The sequence below is a fragment of the Crocuta crocuta genome, unplaced genomic scaffold (assembly GCF_008692635.1).
Source record: "Crocuta crocuta isolate KB4526 unplaced genomic scaffold, BGI_CrCroc_1.0 scaffold799, whole genome shotgun sequence".
Taxonomy (NCBI): Eukaryota; Metazoa; Chordata; class Mammalia; order Carnivora; family Hyaenidae; genus Crocuta; species Crocuta crocuta.
The window spans coordinates 41,764-62,933 of record NW_027530195.1 but is presented as its reverse complement, the minus strand read 5'-3'; the positions used below and the strand labels follow the sequence as shown (position 1 = coordinate 62,933).

Here is a 21,170-nt window from a genome sequence, read left to right as displayed (position 1 = left end):
CCACCGCTTCGGATATTTCCGCCGCTTGCCGACTTCGGCTTTTCTCGCTGGGCCTGTGCTGTGCGCCTGCGCAGCCGCCACCGCCCCGCGTTGCTCCGCGATAGGTCTTGGTATTCGGACTCTATCGGCTAAACTCGGTCATTTCCGGGGACGCTCGTGGGTCCAGGCATGGGCGGTGCCGCCACCATCTTTAAGTGGGGCAGATGCAGGTCACTTCGCTCGTAGTCCACCGTGCAGACCGCGGAACGGGTGGGACACACGAGGTCCTTCCCCCTGGAGGTCACAGAAGAAGGGTGACCAGGGCGGGCCAGAGCCCGGGCGAAGCCATAGGCGTTGCCCAAGGAGTGCGGGGTCGAGTACCCTCGGTGTCACACCGCAAACGTAACCCGCTCGCGGAGATCCTGGCTGAGGTAAACCAGCAAATAAAACGTGTATTGCGCTAGAGTGGTAAGCACTTTGGGAGTTTACATAGGTGGACACAGGTGGGAATGTGGGGTGGGGGTGTTCTCAGAACGTGTCCCGAGTTCCAGTGGAGACGCTTTGCTGTCTTCCGCTGTCCGTGTGGTCAGCCTCCACTCCAATCACAGCTCAGCGTGTCTCAGAGGGCGGGAGGAAGCGGCGCAGGGCGGTTTGGAGACTTCCGGCTGTTTCCACGGAAACCGTCCGGCGAATGAGCTGCGCGGCGAGGGCTGGCTCCGGCTTGGGGCAGGGCAAGATGGGTGCGTCTGGAGCTCTGCAGCTTGGTCCTTTTGCGACCGAGTGCAGCTCCGCTGTACGTCCCCTTGCGTCTCTGAGACGACCTGCCGTCATCGCCGGGGGCAGTGTTCAAGAAGCGTTGGCAGTCCAGTTAGGCCGGCGCTGGTGTTGGACAGGGGTGCTCATGGGCTCCTCTCAGCCGTCGACCCCGGGCCAGGCCCGTAGTCCTCATCTCAGTGGAGTCGCCCTGACGCCCTCTCATCCCCAGCGCCTCCTCAGACCCGACCTGGCGTCTATTGCCGCCCCCGTCCTCACGTCAGGGAGTCGTCGCCACCTCTTCGGATCTTGGGCTGTCGTCCATTCTGGCCTCAGCCTCCTTAGAGGCCCTGCTCTGTAGGTTCTCTGGTACCATTAACGTCCTCGGGCTCCATGGACTGATCCCAGGCGTGTCTCTGCAACTCCCATTTTCTTTAGGCCCTTCCATTCTCAATGCCACCATCCCAGACACCCCTTTCATTCCTCTGGTTGTGCCGTTATCGCAGCCTCACAGTCCCAGCATCCTTTGTTAACTCCTTTGTACGCTGAGTGCTGGTGAAGTGCCAGGGTGAGGAAGGGGACTCAGAAGCATCAAAGAGCTCAAGTTTGGGGCGACATTGTAACCATCCCAGTGTTCTCAGGCTTCAGACATGGCCGGTCTCAGGACTCACATGGCCCCTCTAGACTCAATCTTCTTCCTCTCTGACTTCTTAGCCATTCTGGTCTCCCTATTTGTTGTCGTACAGGCCATCTCCAGCTGAAGATTGATGACATTGATGACCATTCTGTTTGCAGCCAGTCTCAGGGGTGTTTCCTATTGGTCATCCTAAACCATGTGTCCGTTCTCAGGCCAGTTTCTGAGGCCCATCAGCTGAAGGCCCATCTGAGGGTGGAGTATTGGTTCCCTGGAGAGGTGGTGCTGCACTAGCCAAAGCTAGACTCATGTGGTCTGTGACATTATGGCTTCCTCAGTCTCCAGTGGGGAAGACTTAACCATGAAACAAAATGCTGGGTAAAGTTGGCCATGAGATCTGGACCAAGAAGGAAGGGATGGCTGCGTTGAGGTGGGGGGCTGGGTTGGAAATGATGCAGCTGTGTTTCCCTTTTTACACTCATGGCCACACAGCGGCAGAGGGGCACAGGTGGTTTGGGTGGTGAACGTGCCTGTATCCCCTGGGCCTGCAGCCTCTTGGGACAAAGCCTAGGGCTCAGCATATGCAAACGCCCTGAGGGAAGCTGGGGCTTGCACCTGGAGGGATTGGGCAGCATGTGACAGGTGAAGAGTGAGAGTGGAAGTGCATTTGGGGTATTAGCATAGCTTCTGGGAGCTGTAACTGGGAAGATAGGGTTGATTTTGGAAAGGAAGCACAGGAGGGGCCAAGGAAGAGAGGCTGAGTGTTGTGGGCCTCCAGGCTGGAGAACTCGGATGAGTAGTTCTTTCCAATGGAGAGAATTGGATAGGCTCAGGTCTGGGGTTGGGAATAAGAATAAATGGATGCATGTGGCATAAGGAGACTGTGCTTAGGAGTAAACAGTATAGGCTCAGGTACATATGATCGGGGAATAAGCTGGTTGGGCACTGTTGTAGCTTCCCCAGATGACCAGTGCCTTAGGGGTTCCTCTCCTGGCTTCCTCCTGTGGCTCTGGCTGAGTGAGGCCAAGTGGTCATGCTGTCTAAGCCCTCAGCCCTGCTGATAGTATGGTAGCCCTTGGGTTCACAACCCCCAGCCTGGCTTGTAGAGGTGTCCCAACTGCAGAAATGGCCNGCGAAAGTCGGACGCTTAACCGACTAAGCCACCCAGGTGCCCCACATGTTTGTTTCTTAAGAGGACTGGTTCAGCAGGTTGGGTCCATGGACTTCTCATGACTTTGGGCATGAGGCCTTGACCTGATGTCTCCATGCCTTTCACGCGTGTTGTAATTTTTCTTGTGTGGAATTTCAAGCTATTAATAGTCCTGTGTGCAGATTTCTCATCATGTTCTTCTTAAACCAAGACGATCAAAACATGAGAGCAAGCTTTCTTGTTCTCTGATTGTAAAATTAACACAGGCTTTGAAAAAAATCCATGTCACAGGATTTATGAAGTTGTGGCAGTACTCCTTTACCCTCAGAGTACTAGCTGTATCAGTGTTTGTGTGCTTTCCTTAATCTGACTCCCAGCCTCTGCCTAGGGAGCCAGTGACTGCCTTCCTCCCCTCTGATTCAAATATCCCAGATGAGAGTCCTCAGAGTTCCCTTTATAGTTGGAGAGGACAATGAGTGTTGGCCTAGGGTCCAGGGGACTCCTCCCCCCCCCCCCCGCCAATTGTGTTACATGGGAGTGTCCCTACATGGGGACCTGTTGACTCTGCCAGATGTGGTAGATTCCAGAGTGGCCCTTGTCTTGGTTGGCGCTAGGCCAGGGGGAAAGTGGGGAGAGGGGCAGAGTATGAGAGGGAAGGGTACAGGAAACACACCTTATCTGGGATGGCTATTGGAAGCCTCTGGCACAGGCGGCTTGTCTTCTCTCCCTGATTTCAGGACCCCAGTCTTGAAGCAGCAGAGAAAAGTCCAGGTGTATTTCTGGAAGAAGTTTGGACGTGAGCCTCAAGAGGTTGTTCCTGGGGTTGCCTATGTGGCTCATTCAGTTAAGCGTCTGACTCTTGATTTCAGCTGAGGTCATCTCATGGTTCATGAGTTTGAGCCCCATGTCAGGCTCCATGCTGAATGTGGAGCCTGCTTGGGATTCTGTCTCCTTCTCTCTCTGTCCCTCCCCTGTTCTCTCTCTCTCTCTCTTAAAATAAACATTGAAGGGAGGGGGGAAGGTTGTTCCTGGAAACCCTCAGGCAGAGAGCAACAAGGTGACACCTCCCCAGAGTGGGGTTTAAGTCCCAAGCCAAATCCTGATGCATGAATATGCTTTCTTTGGCACCCAGTGTGCCTACCATTTAGGGGGCAGGGGTGCTAGGTCAAGGGCCTGGACAATCGGATGGAGGGGGAAGATAAATAGGGCAAGAGGAAAAGTTGAGGGTTCCAGAGATGTCAGCCCACAATCTGTAGGACATTGAACCCGTGCTGGCAGCATCTGTATTTTCATGTCAGCTGCTGCTGGCTGTGTTCCCTGTGACTTGCCACTGAACACGTTCCTCATAGAGACCATCCAGTGTGGGGGAGCCCTTGGGGGTTGTGCATCTGGCCAGGGTTGGTGGCTACTGTGGCCCATGGAATGTGAATGGTTATTAGAGGGCTAGGGAACTGGCCTGGGGCCAGTGGACTTCAATTTCCAGATTGGCTGGGGTCCTATCCTAAAGGGAACCTAACCTGACCACCTGATGGTAGTTAACATACATGAAAAACCTAGATTTCTAGATAAAACCTTCCAGCTTTAATGCCTAAGAAATGACTTACTAGGTTTAGAGTTTTACAAACATACCCCTAGCTCTGGCCTGCTGGACACCAGTTTGCAACTTATGTTGCATCTGATGATCTTGGCTGGATGGGGGATAACTGGGCCAGTCCTCACCTGGTAGTTGACTTGGCCCACGGTTGTACAGGCTGAAGGCATCAGTAGGCATGTACAGTAGGCATGGTACAAAGTGGCACCCACGAGGTGCTGTTACGCATCACCTCTGCAGGGGGCCATGGCTCTCACAGAGACTGTGTGGTTGTTGAAGGAGTGGATGGGTGGGGGGGATAGAGGGAGCCATCCAGGTGGGGTGGCACTGAGTGGGTGGATACCCAGAGCCAGGTTCTGTCTGTTGTTTATTGAACACCTACTGGGGGGGCCAGGTCCTGGGGGGGCCCACTTATACCTAAGCTTGTTCACAACCCTCACAACAACCCTGTGAGGTAAGTGTTATGCGTGCGCGCGCGCGCGCGCGCGCACACACACACACACACACTCACACTCTCCTCCCCCCAACAAAAGGCCAAAAGAGGAGGATGCACAGAAGGGGGACCGTGAGCGCCGATTACTCGGCACTGTGGATGCGCTGGTGCTGGATGAGCTTGGTGCTCTGGTGGAAGCGGCGGCCACAGTCCTGGCAGGCAAAGGGCTTCTCACGCCGGTGGATACGCAGGTGCTGTGTGAGCGTGGGCCGCTGGCGGAACGCCTTGCCGCACTCCGGGCACACGTAGGGCCGCTCGCCTGTGTGGATGCGCCGGTGTTGTGTGAGATTGGCGTGCTGCCGGAAGCTTTGGCCGCAGTCAGGGCATGCGAAGGGCCGCTCGCCCGTGTGGATGCGCTGGTGCTCGGTGAGCCGAGAGACCTGCGTGAAGCCCAGGCCGCACTCACTACAGCGGTAGGGTTTCTCCCCGGTGTGCGTCCGCTGGTGGCGCGTGAGCTTCAGGCGCTGGCTGAAGCGTTGGCCACACTCGGGGCAGGCAAAGGGTTTCTCGCCTGTGTGCACGCGCAGGTGCTGCGTGAGCGTGGGCCGCTGGCGGAACGCCTTGCCGCACTCGGCGCAAGCGAAGGGCCGCTCGCCGGTGTGGATGCGCCGGTGCTGCGTGAGGTTGGAGCGCTGTCTGAAGCTCTGGCCGCACTCCGCGCAGGCGAAGGGCCGCTCGCCACTGTGTACTCGCCGGTGCTGGAGCAGCACGGAGCGGCGACCGAAGCGCTCGCCACACTCCACGCAGCCAAAGGATTTGTCACCCGTGTGCACTGCCTGGTGTTCTAGTAGCACCGCGCGCCGCGCGAAGCTCTCGCGGCACTCGCTGCAGGGGAAAGGGCCTGGGGGCTCGGGCGCGCCGGGAGGTGCAGGGGGCGCCGCGCCGGGGCCCGGGGGGTCGCCGTGGATGCGCTGGTGCTGCAACAGGTTGGAGCGCTGCCGGAAGCTCTGGCCGCACTCGGCACAGCGAAAGGGCTGCTCGCCTGTGTGCACACGCCGGTGCTCCTCCAGGCGCGTGCTGCGCACGAAGCCCTGGCCGCAGTCGCTGCACACAAACGGCCGCTCCTCAGTGTGTGTGAGTTGATGGCGCAGAAGGTGCGAGCTTCGGCTGAAGCTCCGGCCGCACTCGCTGCACACGAACGGCCGCTCTCCTGTGTGTATTTTCTGGTGCCTCAGTAGGTTACTGCGTTGGCTGAACACCTTCCCGCACACGTCACAATGGCCACCTCGCCCCGCCCCGGGGCTTGTGCTGGGGCGGCCCCGGCCCCGGCCCCTGGGGGCACGCCAGCGGGCTGTGGCTAACAAAGGGCTCACAAGCTGGCGGGAACCCTCATTTGTGGGGTTCTGCTCACCTCCTGGGCCACTGGGGAGCAGGAGTGCATGTGAGAAGCCACTTTCATGGGAGGGTGACCGGAGTTGGTCCGTGAGGCCAACCATGCGCAGGTCCCAGGGGATACGGAGGTGGGGGCTCACAGTGCCAGGGCCAGCAGAGACGCTTTCCATCTGGAGTGTAAACCCTGCATTGCACAAGGGGATCCACTCATGCATGCCAAGAGAACTGTGCTCCCGACCCACTCCAGCCCGTGGGAAAGAGTGTGAACTAGAGGGACCTGAAACTAGCCAGTGAGGCAGACAGAGGTCACAAGGGCAGGGGCAAGGATTCTATCTGTGCTTTCCTAAGGAGGTGACAGTGGGACAGAACCTTGCATGAGGAAGAAGATTCAGAAGTTGGGGGCAAGCTTTTAAGCCTGGCTTAAGCTTGCAAAAATCACCTATCTGGAAGGGCGGCAGGGCAAAACTGGGCCAGGTGGCCCTTGCATTAGGTGATGATGGTTTCCACAAGTACACAGAAATGGGTGGGTCAGAGGGAGGCCGGAAGTGGAGCCAACAGGAAGGTAGCAGGGATGGGATGGGAGTGGGTCAGGCCGCATGACTGGTCTGATGTGCCTTGCGTGAGATGTGCATAGGGTATCTGAGGGGCAAAGGCTACAATGCAGGCTGTGGGGCTCAGGAGCTGGGGCTCAGTTTGCAGGTAAATATGAACATGGGAGCTGTGGCATATACATGGCACACAGAGCCCTGGCCCTGTGTGTGATCAATAAGAGTGGGTGTCTATGGAAAGAAGTAGCCGGTCTTAGCCACGCTGTGAGCACTCAAGCATTAGATGCTGTGTGAGGAAGGAGGTGTGAGCAAGTACAACTGAGACGCAGGGACTAGAGAAAGAGGAAGGCTGCAAGTAGACTAAGAGAATAGCAAGGGCTTCAGTGGGTGACAGAAAATCCATTAAGTTGTCAAAGTCATAAATTATACTGCATCGAAGGAAATCATTTGTGCACAGCAATGACAACCTTAGAGCCAAAAAATGAATGAGATTCTCCAGAAGCAAAGGGCTAATTAAGCTTCTAAGAGCTCCAATTAATCAACAAGACCACTGACCTGACACACAGGCAAAGGAGGTGAACAGTAAAGGAAAATCCCATAAAATATGCTCAATTCACTCCTAATAAGAAAACTGAATATTAGCATTGTAGTCATCTACCATTTCCACACCCTCCCTGGAGGTACCCAAATGTTTGCATGCCTTGCTGATAAGCAAAATGGGAAGGCAGTGTGGCAAAACTTAAAATGGCAAATTTCTCACACTCTGATCAGCAATTTCACTTTTATGCACTTCAGTAGTTGTGTTTCCCACTGTTCAAAATGATCTATATGTGAGATTTTTCAGTTCATCACTGGAAGTCCACCCAAAGGAATGTAAGTAGGAGCCAGGATGGATATACAAGTGTGTTCAGATTGAGCCACAGTGGGGCTCTATGCAGCTGTCCATAGACGAGGGCACTTGCTGCTGTGTGTTGGAAGTGGGAATATGCACAAAGAAATGTCAGGTGTGAAACATGGTGATTAGGCATTCAGATGTGTTTTAAAGAGAAACAAGTATGTACCTGAATTTGTGTTTGCTCTTTTATGCACAGAATCTTTTTGGAAGAAGAAACAAAAAGATGGTAATGATGGCTGCTGAGGAACAAGACTGTGTAACACAGGCAGGGGAGGGGCACTCCAGTGTACACTCCCTTGTGCCTTTTGAATTTTCTAACACATGAGGGGCACGTGGGTGGCTCAGTTGGTTAAGCGTCTGACTTTGGCTCATGGCTTGTGGTTTCGAGCCCCGTGTCGGGCTCTGTGCTGACGGCTAGCTCAGAGCCTGGAACCTGCTTCAGACTCTGTATCTCCCCCTCTCTCTGACACCTTCCTGCTTACGCTGTCTCTTTCTCTCAGAAATAAATATGACATTTAAAAAAAAATTTTAATGAATTTTCTAACATGTGAATATATTGGCTATTTAAAATATTATGATGAGGGGCGCCTGGGTGGCTTAGTCGGTTAAGCGTCCGACTTTCGCTTAGGTCATGATCTCATGGTTCGTGGGTTCGAGCCCCGCCTCGGGCTCTGTGCTGACTGCCAGCTCAGGGCCTGGAGCCTGTTTCAGAGTCTGTCACTCCCTCTCTCTCTGACCCTTCCCTGCTCATGCTGTCTCTCTCTCTCGCCTAGAAATAAATAAAACATTAAAAAAAAATTTAAAATATTATGATGAAAACACTGGCTGCCCAGATGTTCATTTGAGGGGCAAGGAGGAGCAGCCAGGAGTCCTGAATGGAGACCAAGGTAGCTGAAGGGAATCAGTATTTGAAGACGAGAACTGTGGTTGTCTACAGAGAGATTATGGATACAGAGAAGGAACCCGAGAAAGTGTCTGAGGTAGTGCTGCCAGTGTGGATGGAGAAAGCTGAAAGACTGTGGGGCTGTGAACTGAGAGAGAAGCAGGTCCAAGTTAGAGGCAGTGGTCAGCCACAAAGCACAAGGCCCAGCCTGGCCAGCCACTTTAAGACTAAAACAGCAGATTAGGGTTGTGCCAGATCCTACTCTCTCAGCTCCAACATGCAGAAATGACAACAGAATCTGAGAAAATATTTAAAAATATTTTTGGACAGCTCCAAAGGAAGAAAGGACAGTTGCTGAAGCTCAGGAATCCAGAGCCACATAGTGAGCTCTAAAGCCCTTGTGGCTTTAGTGCCTAGGTCCAAAGCCAGGCTCTGTCAAGAAGCTGAGGGTTGAGGACACGAGCTGAGTTAGCTCACTCCGCCCATAGACCTGACCAGGAATAAGATGCTTGGTTTTGGCTGGGCTCCAGAAGTATCTTCACTGAATATCCTGGGCCCAGATGATACTTCCACTTCAAGGTTATGATGGATCTTCTTACCTAGCATGATGCTTAGGGCAGGGACAAACGAGAAGCTCCTACAGCTATGAAGGGCATACTGTCAACAGTGCAACCAGCTGGAGAATTCACACTTGAAGAAACTAAACTAGCTACACAGTCTGGAAAGGACACTAAAGTATGTCCAAATCCTCAAAATCAGCATCCCAAACGCTGCTACACAGTCTGGGAAGGACACTGAAGTATGTCCAAATCCCAAATCAGCATCCATGAAACAAGGACATTATGAAAAAAAGAATGAAAGGATCCTTACTGACAAAAAACATAGCAAATGGAGACTTAGAGGTAATAAAGGTAGCTATTTAACTTTGTTCTCCTGAAATAACAGTAGAAACCGCAACAAAGTTTTTTTTTGTTTTTTAAGGCATAAAATCCACAAAGGTGAAGAGAAGAGGAAACAAACCGCTAACATTTTCTATTCAGGAAAGCCAAGGGACAAATAACTGTGTAGCTGACTGGAGAAGGTGCACACTAAGCCAGTATTAAGGAAAATGGAAAAAACAAAAACACCCAAACCCTGACTGACCCCAAAGAAGACTTGAGAAGTTCAAGAGCTGGAGGTAGCAGGGAGCTCTGGCCATGGAGGTGAAGCGGCAGGGGCACTAAGCAGGATGGGGAGGCTGTTCAGAAGCAGCTGGGTTGGGCTGCTGAACGGAACGGACCCGGGGTGTCTTCACGGAATTCTGAGCAAATAGTGGGCACTGCTGTAGCTCTGATCCCTGGATCTCTTCTCCCATCCTGGCAAAAGGCTGGGTTGAGGGCAGGAGACCATACTGAGGAAGCAATATAACCAAGAACCAGGTAGTAGGCATACCAGAAACGAGGAAACAAAACAATGGAGGGAAAGAAAAAGAGAAACCATTCAAGGCAGTTTCCCAAAATTGAGAGATACGGATTTCAGGTTGAAAGGACTCACCAATGATGATGACGACGAAGCTTTGAAACTGAATAAAAAGAATTCTTCAAGCAGCCTAACTAGCCTAATATAGAGTGTTAGACAAGTGTACTTTAGCAGTGTAGCATGGTATCTCCCATACCAGNACCAAGAACCAGGTAGTAGGCATACCAGAAACGAGGAAACAAAACAATGGAGGGAAAGAAAAAGAGAAACCATTCAAGGCAGTTTCCCAAAATTGAGAGATACGGATTTCAGGTTGAAAGGACTCACCAATGATGATGACGACGAAGCTTTGAAACTGAATAAAAAGAATTCTTCAAGCAGCCTAACTAGCCTAATATAGAGTGTTAGATAAGTGTACTTTAGCAGTGTAGCATGGTATCTCCCATGCCCAATTTGCAGGAAGTTCCCCCAAAACAAGGGAGTAAACCAAGAAAAAGAAGGGGTCCAGGAAACGAGAAAGAAGAGGCAGGGAGACCGGATGATGGCAGACCAAGAGTGGTGTAGCTGAGGTGGACCGCAGAAGGCCTCTAGCCTCCCGTCCTGCCTGATCCTCAGCCAGTGTCAAGGTCCTTCCTGCCCGCTGTCTACTAACCTGTCCTTGCCAGATCCAGACCCTCCCTCCGCCACTATCCAGCCAGTGGGACGCACACCCAGAATCCATCCAGGATGTGAGGGCTGGGAGAGGGTGGGGGGGGTGGGGAATACAAGCCCCGCTCTAGGGAGGTTTTACTATGGCGGGGCGCAGCAGCCGGAGGGCACATGAAGTTGGCTGAGGGCTTGACTTATGAGGGCAGGAGATGCTGAAAGTTCTATGCTGCAGGGGATGGTCCACAGAATGGAGGAGCTGGGAGACGCTGGAATGAGAGAGCCACCTGAGCAGGACCAGGAGTGGGGTGAGTGGATGTGCTGCTGCCGTGCAGAGGGCCTAGTCCCGCCACGCCCCATCTCACTCACCTGGAGGGAAGATGCCCCCAGCTTCCTCCTGCCACAGGGCCCCAGGATGCTCCCTCCACGAAGGCCCCTCAAGCCCAGTCTCGTTGTGGGCAGAGGCCTGGTCCAGCACTATCTCACAACCCTGAAACCACAGTGGTCATTGTTCATCTGTGCCCAGCTAGGCCCAGGGAGGGACCTATCTGACCCCCATCCACTGAGGTTCCCCAGACAGGGAGGTGGGCACGGTCTGTATGGGGCTCACCTGGGCCTCTTTAGGCAGGAGAGTGGAAGTGGCTTCCTGGGGATTGGCTAGAGGCCCAGAATCCAGAAGCTCTGTAGAGGAAGGTTGGGGTCAGGTGGCTCAAGAGTGTCCCCACCCCACTGCCCTCCTCAGTGGTATGCCAGACACTGGAATCCAAGCTTGGGGCTGGGCATGGCTGGGCATCTCTAAGGGCTCAGCTTGGGGGTGGAGTAAAGCAAAGCCCCCTGGAAGGCCATCGGAGAAGCTGCAGCAAGACGAGACAAGCTCAGGGCTGTGCCCTGTACTCTTGCACGAATCCTAAGTAGGATGGCCAGTGAGGATGGAGAGGAGGATGGTATTAGGGTCCACAGAGGAATGATGGACGGTGTGGGAGGCCAACTTTGGCATCCGCCTGGAAGGAGTAAAATCGGGAGGGGCATGCCTCCCAACACCCTGGGGTCCTTCCTTAGTCACACCAACCCACATTCAAGCCTGCTGCCTGCTCTCCAGAGAATTGCTATCGTCTTCTAATGGATCCCCCTGGGGAGTGAACCTCACATGCCTCACACACACAGAAATCCCAAGAGCCTACTCCTCCATGCCAAGGGAGAGCAGAAAAACACAGTTGTGACAGTCAGACTTGGCATGTAAGGAGTAGTGATGGCCACTGGCTAGGCAGGACGTGGGGGCCACCAGGGCAAATGAACAGTTCCATCCAGCAGGGGACCTTTAGGCTGTTGGGCCAGGCCCTTCTGGTCCACCCAATCAGGCCTTGGGCCATGCATACCTTGCCTGCCCTCACCTGGGTCCTCTGTAACCATGGGCTCCTCTTTCACCTGAAGGCCGAGTGGTGACTCTTGTGTGGCTTCAAATGGTGTCCCAGGTCCGCGTTCTGGAGTCTGTGGCTTGGTTTGAAGGAGGGGCTGGAAGTTGGAGGGTTCCATCTTCTCTGATAGCATCTCCTGACCCTGTACTTGGACTGTGACCTGGGGAGGTGCCCCGAACATCGAGCCCAAGAGAGTTGGGCTTTGCACAAGCAGGGGACTCATGGGCACCCACCCCATCACAGGACCCCAAGAGGTCCTGACCTACTCCGTTATCCAAGTACCCACTTCCTTCCAGGACTGAGCCAGGAGTGAAAGGGCCACCTGGAGTTACTCTCCTGCTGTGGGCATCCACGAATGCCCAGTGGTCCCCCTCTCTCCCCACTGTGGATCCCTTCCCATGTCCATGACTCCAGGAGATGTAGGGATGGACGAACAAGGCTGACCCGGGAAACCTGTCTATGCTCATGCAAGGTCTACTGCAGGTGACCTCTTCCAAACTACAAGGAACAGGTGTCTGGCCGAGCTCAGTACTCCCCAAGGGGGGACAGAGCTGGATACCGTTCCAGCCGGGACACTGGCTCAGGGCCACTGACTCACCCATCTCCGGGGCCCTCCTGGCTCCCGGCGAAGCCCCTCGACCAGGGCAGCTGCTTCTTCAGGGCTGCCTGGCCGCTGTCCCTCCACGCAGGCCTGGATCTCAGGCGGCAGGGCACCCAGGAACTGCTCCAGGACCAGGAGCTCCAGCATCTGCTCTTTGGAGTGCACCTCTGGCTGTAGCCACTGGCGGCACAGCTCCCGGAGCTGGGCCAGGGCCTCTTGGGGACCCACTGCCTCCTCATAGTGGAAGTGTCGAAAACGCTGGCGTGCAGTCTCTGGGCCGGGATCCCACAGGGCAGCGTCGCCCTCCTCCTCTGAGTCCTCCAGCTTCACCATGACAGGCTGCTCATCTTCCAAGGATGTGTGACCTGGGGAGCCTAGTGCTGCAGGCCTCATTGGAAAGACTGCGCTGGGGGCTCCGAGGACAGTGTCTTGCCCTGGGGGAGGAACAGGAGGCGGCTGCTGCAAGGAAGACAAACAGTGGCAGCAGATGCCTGCTAAGCACCTACTGTATGCTGTCGTGTTCCGTCTTCAGACCTGCACCGAATGGAAGGCAGATAAGAAAACTGGGGCACAGAGAGATGGTCACAAGCCAGGCACCCGAGTCTCTGGTCTCTCGCTGGGACCTAGTCTCTGGTATCCTCCTGCTCCAAACACAAGGTGCTTCTTAGGAATAGAAGGTACTCCCTCTCCTCTAACTCTTGTCCTTCTACATGCACCACGTCATCTTTGCCCCGTGGCTCTCCCTCTGTCAGGTAAATAACATTTACAACATCCACTGCCTGGGCGCAAATATGCACCACTACCCTCCTCCCCACGCCACTCCGAACACCAGTCCATCACTGCACACCCACTCTCCCATCTAGTCTCTCAGTCCCTTCTCAACTTGGTTCTACAGAGCAGCCTCCCTCCACCTCTCCTCCCCAGCACGGGCAAAGTCAGCTGTGTGGCCAAGCCTCCAGGGAGCATTCCCCCACACCCCCATTCAGCTCCATTCTGAGCTAGCTGATATTATCACACCACGCAATGCCCCATCGTCTCTTCAGCTTCCTGATTTAGGCAGGGTTGGGAGTTGATGGGGGAGCTTCCAGGGGGCCCACAAAGGCCCCAAGACAACTGGACCGAGGGCCTGCAAGCAAGGGCGGATAGCTTGCCTATTTGCTACATAACCTAGGTTAGTTTCTCTGAACCTCAGTTTCCCCATCCTTATCGTCCCCCGTAAGTGGGGACGCCATACACCCCACCCCCCACTCCCCCGCCACTGCTGCTCCTTTTGCAGCTGGTGTTAATGTGCGGGGTTTGTGAAGAAATCTGACTTTATTACATGAGTAGAATCCATTTCCAGGGTCGCCTGATCCCGTGAGTCAAATTCCTTTCAAGGTTCCGGGTCAACCCGAAACTCTGGGAGAAGGCTGGATCATTTTTAAGGCGGCCAGCCTCTGCGAAGGTTTCTGTACTACATTTACCAGAAATCTTGGAGGTCAACTCGCACTTTGGAGAGCGCCTTCTCCCCACTCCCAGGGCAGGTCTACTGCCGCCAGGGTAACCAGGCGGGGGCGGGTCTCCGAGAGCTTGCCGCTGTGGCACTGCGGTGACTAGACACGCGTCGCGCGACAGCACCGGGCTCGCCGAGAGGGACTGCTTCGGTCCCTGCACCGCACTCCCGCTGGGTAGCCAGAATCCGAGAGTCCGCGGTCGCCGCCCCGGTCCCCGCCCAAGCCTTCCTCTTTGAGAGGTCCCCGCCCTCACCTCCACACTCAGCGGGCCGCTCCGCGCTCCTAAGCATGCGCAATCGCCGACTTCCCCCTCCCCGGACGGACTATGTCTCCCAGAATGCTCCACGCATTCAGCCCGAGTGCCACCTAGCCCTCCCCCCACCCTCGCCTCCTTTTCCACCCTCCTCCCCTGCTCCCCGGGGTAGCGTTCGCAACGATCAGATCACACGCCCGGGTGCCTCTCCCGCGCTCAGATCCAGGCGTCCGTGAGCCGTCGACGTGCGCAGGGTTCTCGGGGGGCATCGGACACCAGCACCGCCTTCCCAACTGCGCATGCCCGCAACCACGTTGTCCTCGATTCTTTACGGGTGTTCCTGGGATTAGCAGGGTTCCGCACCAATCATCGCCCTCGCTAGGGCGCAGTCAACCCACGTCTCCAAGGCAACGTTCTGCACAAAAAGAGGCACGTCCTCCATCGCCCACCGGGACGGCAGGTTCGGGAGAGACTTGGCCCCGGGCTTTCTGGGAAGCGTAGTAGGCTGAGACCTCGGTGCGCGTTCGCGCAGCGCGACGATATTCCTTTGTGTTCATGAGCGGTGGGCGGGCCGGGGCGTCTCCATAGTATCCGGTTGGGCTGACCAGTAGGTCTCCAGCGCAACCCCGGGGACCCGGTGGCCGTTCGAGAGGCGAAGGGGGAGGTGGGGTAAGGGCTTGGGGAGGGGACCCGAGCAGAGAAGCGGAGCGAGACCGTGAGGAAAGACAGACGCGAAGACTGTTGGGCAGAGAGAGACCCAGAGCCTATGAAGGCCCCCTCGGGGACAGAGAGAGATTCGAGGAGAGACAGTGAGAGTAATTGAACAGATACAGAGATCGAGACACCGGTAGGAAAGAAAGTCAACGGGGAGGGATTTCTCCTTTCAGAGACCTAGAGAATGTGGTAAGAAGCCAGAGAATCAGACTCAGGGCCGGGTAGACAGGAGTGTCAGAAAAGTTAGCAAGAGGGAAGGAGATCAGGAAGGGATGGATATGAAAGGAGAGACAAAGTGGGACAGGGAGAATAGATTCACAAAGAGGTGCAGATATCGAGATTAAAGAGACAGATAAGGAATACAGACATGCAGAGGCAAGAGGAGGGAAAGGGACAGAACTTAGAGATACAGTAAGATGGACTAAGAGTTTTCCAAGACCTAGAGAAGGGTGACAGATGGCAAGAAGAGACAGTTGGAGGGAGACCTGTTAGGAATACTTATCCCAAAATTGCCAATAGGGCAAAAAAGGATGGCTGGGGACCCTCTCTGCGTTTCCTAATTGTCTTCCAAGACCCCTTCAGCTCATCTGCCTCTCTAAAAGAAGTAACTCTTTCTCTCTTTAGATCAGAGGCCAGGTTGCAAATGCTTGGCATTAAGAGTTGTATCAACCTTAGGACAGACACTCAGACGCCCAGGCCTGCTTCCCATGTAGGGCACTAATTCGACTTTGAGCTTTAATTTCAGTGTTCCTTATTTCTTTTACCCTTTCTGTCATTTCTCATCTTGCCGGAACCACCTATGTCATCCTGGTAGTTCGCTCTATGAGCCAAATAACTGTTTGCTAGGTACTCCTTGAGTTTAAAAAAATTATTTGGCAGTCTGAGCGGAATTAATTCTCCAGGATGAGGCACAAACTGGGAGAAAGAGGAAAGAGACAAAGATTGGAATGGAAGGAGGTAGGGAGGATAATGGAAAGACAGAAAGCAGGCGGCGGGAAAAATTCGAGAGAAAGTAAACAGAAAGCCAGTTTTGGGCAGAGACGGTCAACGGCGCCCCCGCCTGGACTCTGCGCGTAGCATCCTCGACGTCGAACTACATTTCCCGGCCGGCCGCGAGCGCAGCGCGCAAGGCCCAGAGCGCTGTCGAGGACTGGCCGCGCGCGGACTAACTAACCCAGTCTCGGCAGTCGCCGGCAATCTTCCGCCTCCGCCGGCAACATGGAGGCTGAGCTCGGCAGCCTCCGGAAAGAGGCGCTGTAAAGGCGGAAGATGGGGAAGAACCACAGCCCCACCCGCCCAGCTGAAGCAGCCGGCCCGCCTCGCGGTCCGGAGGTGAGGGCAGTTGGCCGCGCGGGGGCCCGGGCTCCCGTGCTGGGGTCTGGCGCGCACTTTCTCTCAATCCCAAACGGCGAGAAGGAATGGAGAGGCCGCTGCGCGCGCAGCCCGGGACGAGCGCGAATGGGCCAATCGAAGATTGCAGCGTCCCGCGGCTTTCTGGGAAATGTAGTCTTAAAGGGACGAGCCCTGTCTTCCACCCAGACATTGGACAGCGAGCCTCCACAGGGGGCGGGTTTGGAGGCTTTAGTGGGTGGGAGGGAGGGAAGGAATGAATGAATGAATGAGTATGTGAGTGAATTAATTTAAAACTGTGGGTGAGCAGAGGAAGGCATGGATGGCGGGGTGCGTGACAGGTTCAGATAAGCAAGAGGAGCCTTTCTCATGTCCACCTACCTTTCCCTGCCTCCCAGGCTTGGGGGTCCTGTGGCATGTGCTACCTTGTTTTAAGGCATGTGTAGCCCGTGGATCCCTGAAGGTAACAATACCATAGCCACTGCAGAAACACACCTGTCAGTCATTTGTCCCATGTTTTCACACGCACTCTTTTTTTTTTTTTTTTTTTTTTAAACTGTTTGATCAGGTGCTAATTTCACATGGCTCAAAATGCAAACGGGACAAGGTGAAAAGTCTGCCTCCCACCGCTGTACTGCATTTAATAGTTTCATCAGCTAGCGGCCACTGGATTCACTTCAGCCGACTCAGCTCCTGCCTTCAAGCAGCGTGTGACAGATACATAATAAAATGTAGGGGGGAGGGCCTTTTTGATCAGGTTACAGTTGAGCAGAGATCTGTAGGACAGGGAACAAGCCATGCAGATATCGGAGGTGCCGAGGCCCTGCATGGGCTGAAGGAAACAGGAGCAAGCCCCTGAGTCAGGAGCACCCTTAGTTTGCCCCAAGGATGTGGACAGGAGGGAGCAAAGTAAAAGAAGGGGCTTTAAGGCAATGAAGGATTTGGTGACGATTGTGACTCTTCCTCAGAGCTGGGAGGGCTCTGAGCAGAGGGGAGATGGATCTTAGTTCTTACTGGATCTCTGTGGCTGCTGTGTGGAGAACCGCCATCCTCTTCTTCCCAGGTGCTCCATAGTTTGTGGCACAAATTAGGTTGGTTCCCTTCTGTGTTAGTTTTCTGGGACTGCTGTAACATATTACTAAAAACATGAGTGGTTTAAAAGAACACAAATGTATTATCTTAGAGTCTTGGAGGTCAGAAGTCTGAAATGTGTCTCAGTGGGCTGAAAGCAAGGTATGAGCAGGGCTGGTTCCTTCTGTAGCCTCTAGGTTTCAGTGATCACATTGCCTTCTGAGTGAAATCTTTTGCCTCCTCTGACTACATTTAGGCCCCATTTGGATAACCCAGGGTAATCTTCGCATCTCAAGATTATTCACTTAATCACACCCACAATGTCACTTTTGCGAGGTAAGGTAATTTATTCATAGGGATTAGGATGTGGATGTCCTTCGTAGCCATTATTCAGCAACCCACACTGATGTCTGAAGCATGAAAAGGATGAGAAGCATGGAAATGGGTAGCTCATTTGCTCCTCAGTGTCTGGGAGGTGGGCCAAGGTTTCCAGACTGTCTTGTGGTTGCAAGAGGTTTGCTAGGGGAAGAGAGCAGTCTCCTCGCAGATTTCTCTTGATCTCATAAGCTAAAACTAAGTGACGTGCTCCTCTAGATGCAAAGGATACTTGGAAGTGAGTGTGCAGTGTTTTTAGCAGTAGGGAAAGAAGGGACTGGGCACACTTCTGAGGCAGTGGTCAGCAGAGCTGGGTGCTCTGTGTCAGAGCGTGGAAAGGCGAACTGATGGTTGGGACTTCCATATGTGCACACATTAATGTCCATGTGTCCCTGTCCTACAGGCAGAAGCACGTGTGGCAGGAGAGGCCAGGAGGCTGCCCTCGTGGGCACACTGGTAGCTGCTGTGGAGAGACTTCATCAAGGTGCGTGGCTCAGGGAGGCGGAATGAAGACAACTTCCCGGCTGCAGGTGTCGGGGAAGGCACCCCTTGGTGGGATTGGCCTCCGCCACAGTGCGAAGCGGGACCGAAAGTCCATCACCCTGCATATGAAGTTAGAGGTGCTTCGCAGGTTTGAGGAAGGCGAGAAGCTGACGCAGATTGCCCGGGCCCTGGGGCTAGCCACCTCTACCGTTGCCTCAATCCGTGTCAACAAGGACAAGATCCGGGCCAATTCTCAGGCAGCTACACCTGTCAGTGCCACGCAGCTGACCCGCTGCCGGGGTGTGGTGATGGGCCATATGGAACGCTTACTGAGTCTATGGATTGAGGAGCAAAGGCAGCAGAACCTGCCCATCAGCACACTGCTCATCCAGGACAAGGCACGGCGGCTCTTTGTGCAGCTGCAGCATGAGCAGGGCAGTGGCACTCAGGCTGAGACCTTTGGGGCCAGTAACGGCTGGTTCGCCCGGTTCAAGGCTCGCAACAATGTGCTTTTGACAGACGAGCCAGCCGTGGCTGACACCCAGGCTGCTGCCCACTATCCCCCAATGCTGCGCACCATTCTGGAGGAGGGCTGTTACTCCCCACGCCAGGTTTTCAACGTGGATGAGACAGGCCTATTCTGGAAGCGGCTGCCAGAGCGCATGTTGCTGGCACTGGAGGGGGCAGCTGGGCCTGGCTTCAAGGCCTCTAAGGACCACCTGACCCTGCTGCTTGGTGGCAACGCAGCTGGTGACTTCAAACTGAAGCCTCTGCTAGTGTACCCCTCGGAGAATCCACGTGCCCTCAAAGGCTGCTCCAAGGCCAGCCTCCCTGTAGTCTGGCGCTCCAACCGCAATGACTGGCTGACACCCAGCATCTTCCAGGAGTGGTTTACTGGCTGCTTCTGTCCCGCCGTGGAGAGCTACTGTGCCAGCCATGGCCTCCCACACCGCGCCCTGTTGCTCCTGGATGGCGCACCCTGCCACCCCGCTCACCTGGGTGGCCTCTCAGCCCACGTGAGAGTTGAGTTCCTGCCCAAGAACACATCGGCCCTGATCCAGCCCATGAACCAGGGTGTCATTGCCACATTCAAGGCCTATTATCTGCGCCGCACGCTCAGCCAGCTGGTCCAGGAGACGACTGGTGAAGACCGGCCCTCTGTGCGGGAGTTCTGGCGCAGCTATACTGTCGTAACCGCCGTGGACAACATAGCCGAAGCCTGGGCAGAGCTGCAGCCTGCCACCATGAACAGTGCCTGGCGGAAGCTCTGGCCTGAGTGTGTCCCTGCTGGCACTCCCGAGCCTGACACTGTGCCTCAGCTCCGCCGCAGCATTGTGGCACTAGCCAGGCATGTGGGCCTTGGAGATGCAGCTGAGGCTGATGTCGCCAGCCTGCTGCAGGCCCACGGGGAGCCCCCACCCCACAGCACCCTGCAGGATGCAAAGGATGGGAACATGAGTGGTTCTGGGCTGTCCTGGGAGGCAGGGAGTGGCCCGGTCTCTAGAAAACAAGAGCCAAATTTCACAGAGGCCGTGCTGGGTCCAGGGACTGAGGAAGCCGGTGTGGGTGCTCTGAGCCCTGAGCATCTCGCCCAGGCCCTGTCTCACTTTGCTGCTGGTTTACGGGTCCTCGTAGAGAATGATCCAAACCGGGAGCGCAGCCTTCGGGTCTCCCGGGGTGTCCACTGTGCTCTTGCCTGCCTCCGGGAGCTGCACCGGGAAAGGAGGCGACAGGCTCGGGCAGCTGCATCCTCAGAAGGCCCTGCAGTGCTGGCAGCAAGGGAGTTGGCAGGAAGCCTGCCATTGCTCCAAGTGGGGCCCACAGAGGGTGGGCAAGTGGCTAAGGGCACAGGTCCTGAAGGTCAGACCTCTGGCGGTCCTGTATGATTTAGGGCTTGAGCTTGACCTCACATGAGTTCTATCTAATGATGTTTTGTTTCTGGAGTTCAGATACTGCTACTTCTCCCCCATGGTTCTCGTATCTCATGCTCTGTGGTCTTTGTATGGTGACCCAGAACTCCAGGCTTGGGGAACAGAAGGGTGGTGTTTTATGATTAGCAGATGAGATGCAGGATCCAGAAGTGCCCTACACATGACAGAGATACACCCTGTAGTATGGTAGTTGCCCTGCATAGCCTTCCAGGGTGGCTTTCCTTATGGTGAGGGGCCAGAAGTGAGACTAGCCTCCCCCATTTTCCAAACCTGACCTCTCACTCCCTGCACCATTGTTACCCTTCCTAGCCAACTTAGATGAGGGTTTCCTGCTCGGGGAATGTACTTTCTCACTTTTCATGCCATCCTCACCTCTTCTGGCTTCCATGGCATCAGTTGTCTCAGTGGCAGAGCACTTTGGTTCACTGTGACTTTTGATACCAGGAATCACTTCCTTGGTCTGGAAATGTTTTCTTCCCTGAATGTCTGTGGCATGGTGTCTTGGTTTCCCTCCAACCTCCGAGGCTGAGCTTTTTGTGATTCTGATAGTCTCCCGGTTCTGGTGCTCTTTGGAAAATACCATCCACTCCTAAGAGCTCATTGTTCACCTCAGAGTTAGCTCCCAGTGCATTGGTTATAGCCCAGCCTCGGAGGTTAGACCCAAAGCTCTAATTCTGATGAACACCTCCTGACTGTGTTATCGCCCCGTATTCCGGTTTGTTTTCCTGTCCCCCAAACTGTAACAGCAGGCATCATGGGGTGTCCACCTGACTGCCGAAACACCACTTAGGCCACCAAACCACAGACAGTCAGCAATCGAAGGTGTTTTTGTGCTCTAGCTGGATGAGCCACAGGTGGTGGGACAGGGATGTCTGGGCTTCTGGACTCCTTTCAACACAGGTGCCTGCATATGTCTGCACATGGGTGCGCGTGCTGAGAAATAAAGATGGGAGAAAGGATTCCTGCTGTCTCTGTCCCAGCTAACATTGCTTTGATGGGCTTGTTGTCAACACATCACATGGGCGGGGGCCAGTAGCTTGCAGGGCCAGCCTTACTGGGAGAAAGGTCAGATGAGGCCCCTTGCTTGCTTTTCTGGGGAGAGTGGTAAGAGGGATGAGGAGAA

General features: G+C 54.8%; 1 protein-coding gene and 1 long non-coding RNA gene across 5 annotated transcripts; one reads left to right on the top strand and one right to left on the bottom strand.

Moving 5' to 3' along the window:
* Window positions 1-6: 6 nt before the first annotated feature.
* LOC144232479 (uncharacterized) lies at window positions 7-9,844 on the top strand. The gene is made up of 2 exons (XR_013335401.1): window positions 7-410; window positions 9,240-9,844. It is a non-coding gene; the product is annotated as an uncharacterized LOC144232479 (long non-coding RNA).
* On the bottom strand, window positions 3,901-14,176 carry LOC144232469 (myeloid zinc finger 1-like). Of its 4 annotated transcripts, none has more exons than XM_077765305.1 (6): window positions 14,124-14,176; window positions 12,375-12,811; window positions 11,753-11,855; window positions 10,972-11,042; window positions 10,731-10,851; window positions 3,901-6,116 (listed from the first exon to the last, which is right to left on the bottom strand). In XM_077765305.1, the coding sequence occupies exons 1-6, from the start codon at window positions 14,158-14,160 to the stop codon at window positions 4,684-4,686; spliced, it is 2,202 nt and encodes a 733-aa protein (XP_077621431.1). In that variant the 5' UTR covers window positions 14,161-14,176; the 3' UTR covers window positions 3,901-4,683. The 4 variants fall into 4 exon arrangements, with proteins under 4 accessions (XP_077621431.1, XP_077621428.1, XP_077621430.1 ...); XM_077765302.1 differs by having other exon boundaries at window positions 3,902-6,116; window positions 11,753-11,936; XM_077765304.1 differs by lacking the exon at window positions 14,124-14,176 and adding an exon at window positions 13,841-14,105 and having other exon boundaries at window positions 3,902-6,116; window positions 11,753-11,936.
* Between the last annotated feature and the right edge of the window lie 6,994 nt (window positions 14,177-21,170).